General features: G+C 51.3%; 4 protein-coding genes across 4 annotated transcripts; 3 read left to right on the plus strand and 1 right to left on the minus strand.

Moving 5' to 3' along the window:
- The first annotated feature begins 253 nt into the window (after positions 1-253).
- On the plus strand, positions 254-2681 carry BDR25DRAFT_303399 (uncharacterized protein). Its single transcript, XM_033690002.1, has one exon. It carries the CDS (start codon positions 706-708, stop codon positions 2419-2421), a length of 1716 nt encoding a protein of 571 aa, XP_033548215.1. The 5' UTR covers positions 254-705; the 3' UTR covers positions 2422-2681.
- Positions 2682-4117: 1436 nt separating this feature from the next.
- BDR25DRAFT_26296 (uncharacterized protein) lies at positions 4118-4824 on the plus strand. The gene has a single exon (XM_033686793.1). The coding sequence runs from the start codon at positions 4264-4266 to the stop codon at positions 4678-4680; it is 417 nt and encodes a 138-aa protein (XP_033548216.1). The 5' UTR covers positions 4118-4263; the 3' UTR covers positions 4681-4824.
- Positions 4825-5877: 1053 nt separating this feature from the next.
- Positions 5878-8120, minus strand: BDR25DRAFT_285935 (ClpX, ATPase regulatory subunit). Its single transcript, XM_033688214.1, has 3 exons — positions 7602-8120; positions 6326-7516; positions 5878-6268 (listed from the first exon to the last, which is right to left on the minus strand). The coding sequence occupies exons 1-3, from the start codon at positions 8017-8019 to the stop codon at positions 6045-6047; spliced, it is 1833 nt and encodes a 610-aa protein (XP_033548217.1). The 5' UTR covers positions 8020-8120; the 3' UTR covers positions 5878-6044.
- A 387-nt stretch (positions 8121-8507) lies between these two features.
- BDR25DRAFT_333996 (glycoside hydrolase) lies at positions 8508-11270 on the plus strand. The gene is made up of 7 exons (XM_033692895.1): positions 8508-8774; positions 8831-8955; positions 9013-9225; positions 9279-9973; positions 10022-10357; positions 10404-11034; positions 11084-11270. The coding sequence occupies exons 1-7, from the start codon at positions 8702-8704 to the stop codon at positions 11108-11110; spliced, it is 2100 nt and encodes a 699-aa protein (XP_033548218.1). The 5' UTR covers positions 8508-8701; the 3' UTR covers positions 11111-11270.
- Positions 11271-11498: the final 228 nt, after the last annotated feature.

The following is an 11498-nucleotide window of genomic DNA, read 5'->3' on the forward strand; positions in this document are numbered from 1 at the left end:
GACGGTGGGGGCCCCGCACCACACACCACGCGGCCAGATTCTCCCGCTGAGGTTCTCCAGATGTACCTGTACAAACGTCCGCCCCAAGGCCGCTGGTGTTCAGACCGGGCGCGCAGGGTTGTCCCTTGGCTGATCTGACATTGCGAGGCGGCGGGCAACGACGGAAATCGCAGTGCTGGGTGGGGTGTCCCGTTAGCAAGAGAAATAGCAACCCACGGCCTCACCCTGGGAAGCCATTATTATCCATCCAATTCACCACCCGGTGCTCTCCCTTCTTCAATACACCGCACGCTTCTCCACTCTCCGCTCGAACCGCAATTGACCCCCTCAATTGCTCGAGAGACGTCTCCTCACGCGCCCCCGCCCCGACCGCCGGACGCCCGCCTGCGCTCGCGCAATTGGCCCCTCCCACGGCCAACCAAAGCTATACTCGTGCTGCTGGGGTTGCAGTGATACTATCTCTGGGCCTCGATAGCAGCTGAACCCCTCTCCCAAGGCTGGGGAATATTCCCCGTCCCCCATCGTCATCGCAGGATTCTGGCCTTAAGCTGTCCGCACGTTTTCTATCCCTTTCTTGACGGTCGCTTCCTCCCCTCCAAGTCCGCTTTTTTGTTTCTTCCGTCGCTTCCCCGTGCTCTGTCGCAAGCAGATCGTTTAGCCGCGTCGATCACCCACTTTCAGAACTCACCATCGAGCACTGCCAAAATGGACTTCAATCACTATGCCTCCGACTCTAAGAGGGGCAGCACCATCAACCCCGCCGATCTTCATAACACCCTCTACAGTCCGACTTCCATATTCGACTCCTACGGTGCCCCCGAAGTTCCTAGTCTATCCGATCTCTCTGCCGTTGACTCGGCCGTCGACCTCACCTCATTCGGAGATCAGTGGACTTCCAACATCAAGATGGAACCTTTTGGCAACTATGTCGACCTTAGAGAGTCGCCGCAAATCTCCAATACCGCGTCTCCCTCCAACGACATGATCTTCAGCAACGCCAACTCTCCAGGTGGTTTCGTTCGAGATCAGAGCCAGACTAGTTCGCCAGAAACTACCAATGACCTCGTCGGCCACGACAATAAACCGCCTGTCTTGGACATGGAATCCCTAGAGTCGATGTTTCCCACCCCAGAGGCAATCCACATATCTCAAAATGTGGACACACCACCTAACATCACCCTGTGCCCAGACAAGACGAAAACCCGAGCAGAGACGCAGATCAAAGTCCAATTGACGGTGGATCCGCTAGATGCGAGGTTTCAGTACATTCATTTCCCGAGGAAAACACTCGCCAAACCCAAGCTTCTCGCGAGCGTTGAGGAGAAGCAGGAAATTAATTCCAAGGGAGAGTCCCTTCACATGGACGTGTACCTTGTCTGCGCTACCGCAGTAGATGAGCCAGAACGTCTTGAACAAGCCCTGCACCGCGCGCGTGGAGAGGAGCCTGTCCCTAGAAGACCAGCAGGTGTCCCAATTGCCGAGCTTGACAAAGAAGACCCCGCGCATCCTCAGAACGGCGGAGAAGTCCTAATATGTGAGGGATGCAAGGAGCGTGAGCGAAAGCGCTACGACCGAAAGAAGAAGAGGGTAGAGGACGAGGACGAATGGTGGTCCTATGAGGGTGACAGGGTCATTATGATCAACGAAAAGGAGTACAAGAAGTGGAAGGATGTGGATTCTGAATCACAATTCACTTCCGGCGCCAAGCAGGTCGAATTTGCAATGCGCATAGCCTGCTATTGTCGACACCAAGAAGAGAAGTCCCCAATGGGATATCGCGTCATCTTCACCTTCAAAGATTCGCTGGGCTACTGCATTGCACAGCACACCTCGGAAGTTTTCCAGATCACTGACGACCACAAGAACAAGGAGATTCCACCTGAAGCCATGCCGCGTCCACTCAACATCCCACAGCCCTACGTACAAACCCAGTATCCTCATGCCCATAATGTCGTTCCCATTTATCAGTATCCTGTGGAGACCCAGTATGCTCAGCCAGCTCCGATGAACCCCTACTCGCAGCCCCCAACACCAATCGCGTCGAACTTCCAGTCACCAATATCACCAATGGAGGCCCAGTTCTCTCAGTCTACCACCCCCGCTGGTCCTTCCTCGAGACCCGTCTCGCAGACGTTCAACGCCTCATCTTCGTTCCCTATGCACGGACAGTTCGAACAAGCTGCACTGAGTCCAACAAACCATGGATTGCCAATAGAATCCTACCTGCCGCGTCCGGTGTCCATGGACAATTTCAACTTCTCTTCCTCGATTCAGTATCCCCATCAAGGGTTCGCTTCGGCACCTCAATCAGCAGTGAGCACACCCCTCAACCTCTCAAGGCCAGCGTCGCCAACCTGGGAACAAGGCCCGGCGCACAAGAAGAAGATGATGTGCGTATACTTCTACGTTAATGATGAGTGACGTGGGGGCGCAGTAGTACGCCAGCCAGAGAATGGCATGAAATTATGAACTTGGAATTGCATTGGGTGGCGTTGGAGTCAGGGGAACTTTGGCCAGGCATCCTACCTATGGTACATGCCTTGCACCCAGGAACTCGGAGGGAGGATATCAATAATTGTATGGCAGTGCGCCTCTTTGTTTATTCTTGTTGTAATTGCTAGACGGTCGAACTATATCCTTATCGCCTTGCTTGAGCAAAGCAAATAGGATGCATACGTCCCACATGTTGGAATTATTGCGTGCAGCAGACGTGTCTTCCGATTCAGTGCCATCTAGTCGGAGCTCCAGGGCGTGACGCAGGAGCTCGGAGTTGAGCGCTTTCCAGATTGAGGTGCAGGCGCGGCAAGCTAACGGCTTCTCGCACGTGCTCTAACGAGTCGATGTCGCCATCCATGGATCGCTGCCAGGACTGGGTATTCTCCACCAACAACACAATAGCTCTCGCCACCAATTGTTACTCCAAAACCACAACGTAGTATACCATTCGAGAAAGCATGCCTTCATTTCACGCCGAAAGTCGGCGAGAATTTTCATTCGCTTACCCATGCTCCCAAAATTTCTGGAACCTAATACTCCAGTAGTCGACACGGTCAGCCTTCATTTCCCTTCCGTGAACACCAGGCGAGAAAATTAGAGTAATCTGTGTTCAGTATGTCACCAAGGAGCCGCCGGAGATTTCTTAGACCTCACGTCTTTCTCCGGTGACATGTTGCTCACCATAGTTGCTTATTGCCTTCGCTAACATCAACAGCCACCCGAAAGTCTGGGGAGGAGAATGCGTGAGAAAGCAGGCACAGGTCTGGGCAATACGCCTTCCAGGTACGAAGGACAGAACAGTCGCTCGCAGTGTTCTTGGCCTACTATATCGACACCAATCGCTGCTTTGAACCACAAGTTCCTCGGCTAGAACACGGACTTTTTCAAGAAGCTGTCCACTTCTTACTGGAGCAAGCCCCTTCCGGTACATCGCTCCATTGGCTTGGCCTACTCGACACGCTCATTCAGCTATCGAAGGTGCCAGGCCAGACAGGACTGACCAGCTACCAAGACAAAGCGACACAATAAGGATCTTTCAGCTGTATGCTAAATATTCGCCTGAATACTGTCTAGCTATGAACGTTCATCGTCATTGGATTCTTGTGTACACCACATAAGTCCAAAAGCGAGGTCAGTGGAAATACTGCATATTCACCCTGACGACGAATCATCAATTCGAGCTTTTCGGTATCTTCAGCGTACAGCTGGATTAAAGGTGAGAGTTGAGAGGAGTCGAACGTTTATCAGATTTCAGACCCTGTCACATTACACCATACGCTGCAAGATGCAATAGATGGAATTTACAAGCGCAGGTTCCGCCCACAATTTGCTTTTTAACCCACTGTCCAGAATCTCAACAGATAGTATCATAGGTCACCATACTTATGCAGCCTTGGCTTTGGCGAGCGAGCGGTTCGCCAGCCATGTATGCCACCTGCCTTTAGACGAAGCACGACAATCTTCCGTGCTGTGATGACAGCAAGGCCTTCACCCGGAGCAGCAGATCCGATATTGGCTCGACGCCGCAGTGACATCCCACCGATCTTCTAAGAAAGAGGCTTGGAATAGGGGAACTCAGTCACCAAATAGATAAGAGAATCAGTATTTATATCACTTGCACTCACCCTATCCATTTTTCCTCTTCACAGCAACTCAACACTCAGGCACCTGCATCACTCATCCTTCAATCCTCATCCCAGACGAGCTTCTTCTTTCAACCAACTCCAGCTCCGCCTTCTCCAACCACTTCCAACTCAACCAGCAGAAATGGCCGCCCACGTTGCCCGTCAATTCTATCCCGGTGTCTCATCCTCCGTCCCCGTTATTTCGGCGAGCACCACCCCCAAACCATCTTCCGCCTCCTCCACCCCCGTGGTAGTTGTCAGCAGCTCCTCCCGCCCAGCGAACTCCACCATCCCTCTCTCTAGCACCATCCGTCCCTCTTCATCGTCCTCGGTCGTCGTCGTCGTCAGCACTTCCAGGCCTGCGACTACCTCCGCCGCCGCCACCTCATCAATCAGGGCCACTACTTCCGCCGCCGCTTCCTCCAGCATCAGGGTCAACGCTACCACCACCGCCTCAAGGCCCGCTCAGTTCACTGGTGCTGCTAGCACGATGAGTGCCGGCAAGGTCATGGGTTTCGGTGTCATTGCCGGCCTCGCCATGCTCGGCTTCGGCATGTAAACACTTCTAGCGACCGGCATGAGACGATATCATGCCTCCCCAGCTAAAAGAGGGAACTTTGTTTCTACGACTGGGCATGGCTTCGACTACTCTGCATTAATACCACGGCATTGGTATCAGGGAAAGGAGACATTTACTAAGAAGAGATATTTGTAATCATAATTTAGTTTTATACATGCACTTGTGTATTGTATATATTTGATTCTTGAAACTACTTTCCTGGACTCTGTGGCTTTGTGATATGATCATTGAGGACTACTAACAATTCAACCAGCTGTCTATTTTTTTTTTGTCACCAACGCGAAAAACTATTTCTCGTTGCTCTAATCGCGCTGAATTGACATGTGGTAATGCATCCATTATGAAGACTATCGCCTAGTTCACCCTTCCTCATACCCATTAGTTAGCTCAGTCTATAAACATTCACAAGTGATTGCTAGTTCTCTTCAGAGCTATCTAAGTCCATCAATCACTCCATATTGTTCTGAAACTGGTCTCTATATTCGTTCATGTGCACACCCCCATCCAACGGAAGAATTTTGCTTCATCTCTGCGGGGAAACAGTTATTTCAGCGCCAAGCACATATACTATAGTTAGAAAGTTTCCCAAAGGTCTAGATCTAGGCGATGTTTGGCGTCTCTGTCTAGCTGGAGCTTTCATCCACACCTAGTAATCTTAATGTTATGTTCATTTATATGATATGATATGTAGTTGGAGCACCAAAACTCTAGCTTAAGAATAATGAGTATAGTACGTATAATGTGACTAGGTGTAGATAGGGAGAGAGTGGGTGTCTAAGAAGTATACACCTCAAATTGCTGTAGTAAAAAGTAGATGTATATACTTTACGTACAAACAGCATAGCAATTCAGAATATAAGAACTAATCAGATAAGAACGCAGCTAAAGAAGAAGCAGAAAATGCACAGAATGCAGAATATCAGCCCTTAGCACCGAGTATAAACAGGAAATATTGGAACTGTCTGATCCCTCTCTAGAATTTAGTAGAGGGCTTAGAGGATGAAGGGGCTTGTCTATTTATGGATAGATCCTCGTGACGTTCTACTAAAAGCATTAACACGCTGTACAAAGTTCTCATACCTCATCATATGATCCTCGCCAGATGTCAAGATACAGCGACTGGCGCAAGCCTTCTGCCATTAAAAACTAACACCGTCATCATGATCTTGATCTAGCCAAAAAGTTTAATACATATATAACACTTATAGCTATATATTTATGTATACAACTTAGAAATTTGAAGTTTTATCCACCACCACACTAGCTGGTCACAGTAGCTCCAAGAATCTCCTCGCACAGGAATCGGGAGAGAGTAGGTGTGCATTTATTAGAGCAAGGGATTATCACATAAACCCACCGGCTCCAGCGACTAGTCCTTTCCTCCTATACTCCTCAAAACTGTTGGCCCCTGACGGCGTCTCTTTTGTCGTTAGCTCGACTTCCCACTTTTCTTCTTCCTGGGCAATGGTGGCGTGGAAGTTATGAGATTGTCCGCGATGGAAGTACAGAGGTGCGGATTTGAGTGTGGCGACATCTTGGGTTATGAGAATGTGTTTGATGTGGGAGCCTTGCATTTATGTCAGCTTCGGTGTAGAGGAAACTGGAAGAGCGGAGGAAATCTCACCAGGAGTTTCGAACATGCTTTCGCCAAGCAGCCGTTCAAGCACTGTTCGAAGCCCACGAGCTCCAGTTCCCATGCCGCCAGCGCTTTTCGCCACTTCCCGAAGCGCGCCACTTGTAAAGCGGAGTTCAATACCTGAAAGCTGGAAGAGCTGCTCGTATTGCCTAAGTAGACTGTTTCTTGGTTCCGTGAGAACACGGACTAGTGCTTCCTCGTCGAGCGCGGATAGAGCACAGGAGATTGGTATACGACCGACAAGTTCGGGAATCATGCCGTACCTTTGCAAGTCTGAGGGTTCGACTAGATCTAGGGTGTTGTATGTTTGCTGTTGGGATTTTGATTGTTGGGGAGCGAAGGGGTTAGAAGGAGCTGGTTGTTCAGGGAAGACAAAGAATGGTAAATGCTTCTTGAAAAGAGCATCCTCGCCTTTTAACATCGTCTCGTGTGCCCCCGACTCCGGGTTGGAGGCTCGGACTGGAGCTCCGAACCCAATGCTTCCTTTCGATATCCGGTCTAGAATCATCCTGTGGAGCCCGACGAATGCACCAGTGCATATGAAGAGAATGTTGTCCGTGCGGACATTGAATACCTCACCTTTGCTGCCAGGTAGGTTCGGAGGACCGGCACCTGATCCAGGACCTCTCGGCCCATCTAATGGGTTGCTTGAGGGGAATCCGCCCGTGTTTCCAGGCACGCTCCCAGGGCTTCGACCACTACCTCCCCTCTCTGGTTTCGCCTGAATCTGCAATGTCGTGCCTTCGATGATCTTCAGTAGTGCTTGCTGCACACCCTCTCCACTGACATCTTTGCCATGTGCGACCTTTGCTGTGGCAATCTTGTCGATCTCATCAAGGCAGATGATGCCTTGCTCTGCAGCAGTCACATCGTAGTTAGCGGCAGCGAGGAGCCTTTGAACGCACATTTCGGCGTCTTCGCCAATATATCCAGCCTGGGTGAAAGGTGTGCAATCCGACATGCTGAAGGGCACGTCCAAGACACGAGCGAGAGTCTTGGCCATGAGCGTCTTCCCCACCCCTGAAGGCCCAAGAAGGAGGACATTGGATTTCTCAATTTGTAAGGGAGTGCAGTCTAGTATTGGCGGAGTTTCTAGCGAGGAATTGGAAACAGGAGGTGTCTGTGATGGAGATTGGGGAGGATTCACTTTCAAGGCTGGTTGCTGGCCCGGAAACTCATCTGCTTCAACTCAGTGACCCTCACGTGGACGGTAAAGCAAAAAGCAATGGGACTGATACACGAAGAAGAGTGAAAATAGGGCTACCTTCTACAGGATGTCGATGGCTCATCTCCCTGCGCTGCTCCTGCGCCTCAAGCTCAAGCTGCTCATCTTCCTGTCTCTGGAGCTCCTGTATCCTCTGGTAGTGGTTGTAGACAGCTACGCTCAGCACTTTCTTTGCGCGCTCCTGGCCGACGACAAACTGGTCCAAATGGTGTTTCAGTGCCTTGGGAGTAACCCGGGGCGCACCCACGATGCTTGCGCCTCCCAATGGACCCTTTGTCGGCTGACCGGGCTCGTATATTCCAGTAAAACCCTGACCCATGAAGTCAGAGCGATGATACTGACCGGACGACTGCTGCGAAGCTGTCGTGGACAACGAGCGCCGGCCGATGCTGGCAAGCGCAAGGTACGAGGTCCGCGCCTGCGGGGAGACAGAGATAATGAGCGTCTGCGTGTTCATGGCGAGCCGAGTGAGGAAGTGACGGCTCTTCTCATATCTCAGTAGGGAGGCTCCGGAAGGTGCGACAGTGGGACGGGAAGCTACGACGGCGAATAGCGCAGGAGCGGAGGGTGGTGGAGGCAAGTACGACACTCCACATCTCGATTGCTTGGCGCAGACGGCGGACAGCGGGGCACCGTCCGGCCCGATAAGAAGCTGTTCTGAACGGAAAGCCTCAATCTGGAGGCTCGTATTTCTGGCTCAGCGTGTCTAGCTCCATGACTCTCCTGAGGCAGCAGGCGAGGTTCCTGACAGTTGCTGGAGCGTATAAAAACGTCCCGTAACCCTGCCATTAGCCAGCGCGGCTCGCGGCGGTCAAGTGCCTGCTGTGCGGCGATTGAGGCCAGTCTAGGTGGCGCGGAGTGGTGGCTTGACGCGCGATGCCTCATCCCGATAGCGCGCTATGACGTTGAGCAGCTTTCTGACATGGGTGATTCTTTGGTTGAGGAGAAGTCTGTCGCAACGTGCAGCAAAGGGGTTAGGCCCCGCAATGTTTTCTGCCATATAAACACACTCGAAAGTTGTCTGCTACGATTTGCTAAATCCCGTGCCGCCTGCGCCCAAATCCTGATACGAAGGGTTCGCCTGAGAGCAAACTTAAAGCTGCGTCTGCCGTCAACCCTTCCCATCCCAATCTCAAGCCATGGCCCTCAACAACGCGTCTGGGAATTCCATCACCGAGAATCCCGCTGGGAATGTTGCTAACGATGGCACTGGTATGCCCATTCTGAGATCGGGAAATCCCCCAATTGGCTGACTTCTTCTTGCACAGGCATCGTCCAGCTGGATCCGTGGCTCTCCCCTTTCAAGGACGGCCTCCGCACTCGATACGCCAAAGCCCAGGAATGGCTGAAGACGATCCAGGATACTGAAGGTGGATTAGAGAAGTTTTCAAGAGTAAGAATGCACTTCGGGCTACTCCGCTCAACATGATCGCTGACCAAACCGGCACAGGGCTTCGAGAAGTTTGGTTTCAACGTCAAGGAAAACGGCGATGTCGTATATCGAGAGTGGGCCCCAAATGCACTCAGAGCATATCTGATAGGAGACTTCAACAACTGGGACAGGGATGCAACTCCCATGACGAAAGATAACTTTGGTGTTTTCGAAGTGACTGTGCCAGGCAAGGACGGCCAGTCAACGATACCCCATGACTCGAAGCTCAAGGTGTGTTTGTCAGCGGACAGCGAGTTAATTTTTAGCTGACAGCATTCGTGAAGATCTCCCTCGTCGTCCCTAATGACCATGCGCGTCAGGAGCGCATACCCGCTTGGATCACACGAGTCACCCAAGACCTCAACATCTCTCCTGTTTACGATGCCCGCTTCTGGAATCCTCCAAAAGAATCGAAGTATATCTTTAAGAATAAGAAGCCGTCTAAGCCCCAAAGCGCTCGAATTTATGAAGCCCATGTCGGAATATCGTCCCCCGATCCGAAAGTGGCGACATACAAGGAATTCACCGAGAACGTACTCCCTCGAATCAAGCATCTAGGATACAATGTCATTCAGTTGATGGCAATCATGGAGCATGCGTACTATGCCAGCTTCGGATACCAGATCAACAGCTTCTTTGCTGCAAGTAGTCGGTACGGCTTCCCAGACGACTTGAAGGAGCTCATTGACACAGCCCATGGAATGGGCATCACGGTCCTACTGGATGTAGTGCACAGCCACGCCTCCAAGAATGTCCTCGATGGGCTGAACATGTTCGACGGTAGCGACCACCTGTACTTCCATGAGGGTGCAAAGGGTCGCCATGAGCTCTGGGATAGTCGGCTGTTCAACTACGGCCACCATGAAGTGCTGCGATTTCTACTCAGCAATCTCCGCTTCTGGATGGATGAGTACCAGTTCGACGGCTTCAGATTTGATGGCGTGACTAGCATGCTCTACTCCCACCATGGTATTGGAACGTAAGTAATCGTCTTTGAAACCCGCCTGCGCTCGCTTACATTTTCTAGTGGTTTCTCCGGTGGCTATCACGAGTACTTCGGTCCTGCCGTTGACGAGGAAGGCGTGGTGTATCTCATGCTCGCTAACGAGCTGCTTCATGAGCTGTACCCTGACGTCATTACCATTGCAGAGGATGTGTCGGGCATGCCTGGCCTGTGCGTGGCCTTGTCGCTTGGTGGCATTGGATTTGACTACAGGCTTGCTATGGCGATTCCTGACCTGTACATCAAGTGGCTTAAGGAGAAGCAAGACATCGACTGGGACATGGCTAACCTCACCTTCACCCTGACCAATCGTCGGCATGGTGAGAAGACAATCGCGTATGCGGAGAGCCACGACCAAGCGTAAGTTCGCCTCCCTACTAAGTGCTATTAAGCTAATGCAAGATAGTCTTGTCGGAGACAAGTCCCTCCTTTTCTGGCTCTGCGATGCCCAGATGTACACAAATATGTCTGTCCTCAGTGAGCTAACGCCGGTCATCGATCGAGGTCTGTCGCTTCACAAGATGATCCGTCTCATCACACATGGGCTGGGTGGTGAAGGATATCTGAACTTTGAAGGCAACGAGTTTGGACACCCCGAATGGCTCGACTTCCCTCGCGAAGGAAACAACAACAGCTTCCATTACGCCCGAAGACAGTTCAACCTTGTGGATGATCAATTGCTCCGATACCGATTCCTCAATGAGTTTGATAGTAAGATGCAGTGGACTGAAGAGAAGTATGGCTGGCTGCATTCTCCGCAAGCATACGTGAGCTTGAAGCATGACGGCGATAAGGTGATTGTGTTCGAACGGGCAGGGCTCTTGTGGATCTTCAACTTTCACCCCCAGAGCAGCTTCACTGACTATCGTGTGGGTGTTGAGCAGGAAGGCACCTACAGGATTGTCATCAGCACAGACAGCAAAGACTTTGGAGGTCATGGAAACGTTGATGAGACCACAAGGTTCTTCACGACGCCCTTCACATGGAATAATAGGAAGAATTTCCTGCAAGTCTATATCCCAAGCCGGACCGCCATTGTAAGATGCCCTCACTGCTGTTACCCAAATTCCCGCTAATCTGTTCTAGGTCCTCGCGCTCGAAAGCACTTTGTAGGAATGTGTGTGTTTGTGGATTGCATGTTAGCCGCTACGGATGCGTGAATCTGGAAATATTTGAGGTATCTGTATTGTAACGACTTCTCTTGAGGGTGCAAAGCCTTCATCCACTAGACATGGGGAATTAATTTGACCGAAGGTCCGCGTGAATGAATACCAACTGTTTACGGCGTCTCGATCACTTACGTGACACATGAGGGGTGATTGAGGACAGAAGTTTGCATCCTGTTGATGGCCTTCCTAGTTCTAGCAAGGGACCTGGTCGGCTACATCTTTCCCCGATAATTTTCCCATGGGAGGTGAGAACGTGTAGAAGTGAAGTCCACGGCCTGGTGTCATTGCTGGAGCTGCGGGATAAATGGAGCGCTAAGCCTTTCCAGGCCTAG

This window comes from Lindgomyces ingoldianus, assembly GCF_010093535.1.
Source record: "Lindgomyces ingoldianus strain ATCC 200398 unplaced genomic scaffold BDR25scaffold_14, whole genome shotgun sequence".
NCBI lineage: Eukaryota > Fungi > Ascomycota > Dothideomycetes > Pleosporales > Lindgomycetaceae > Lindgomyces > Lindgomyces ingoldianus.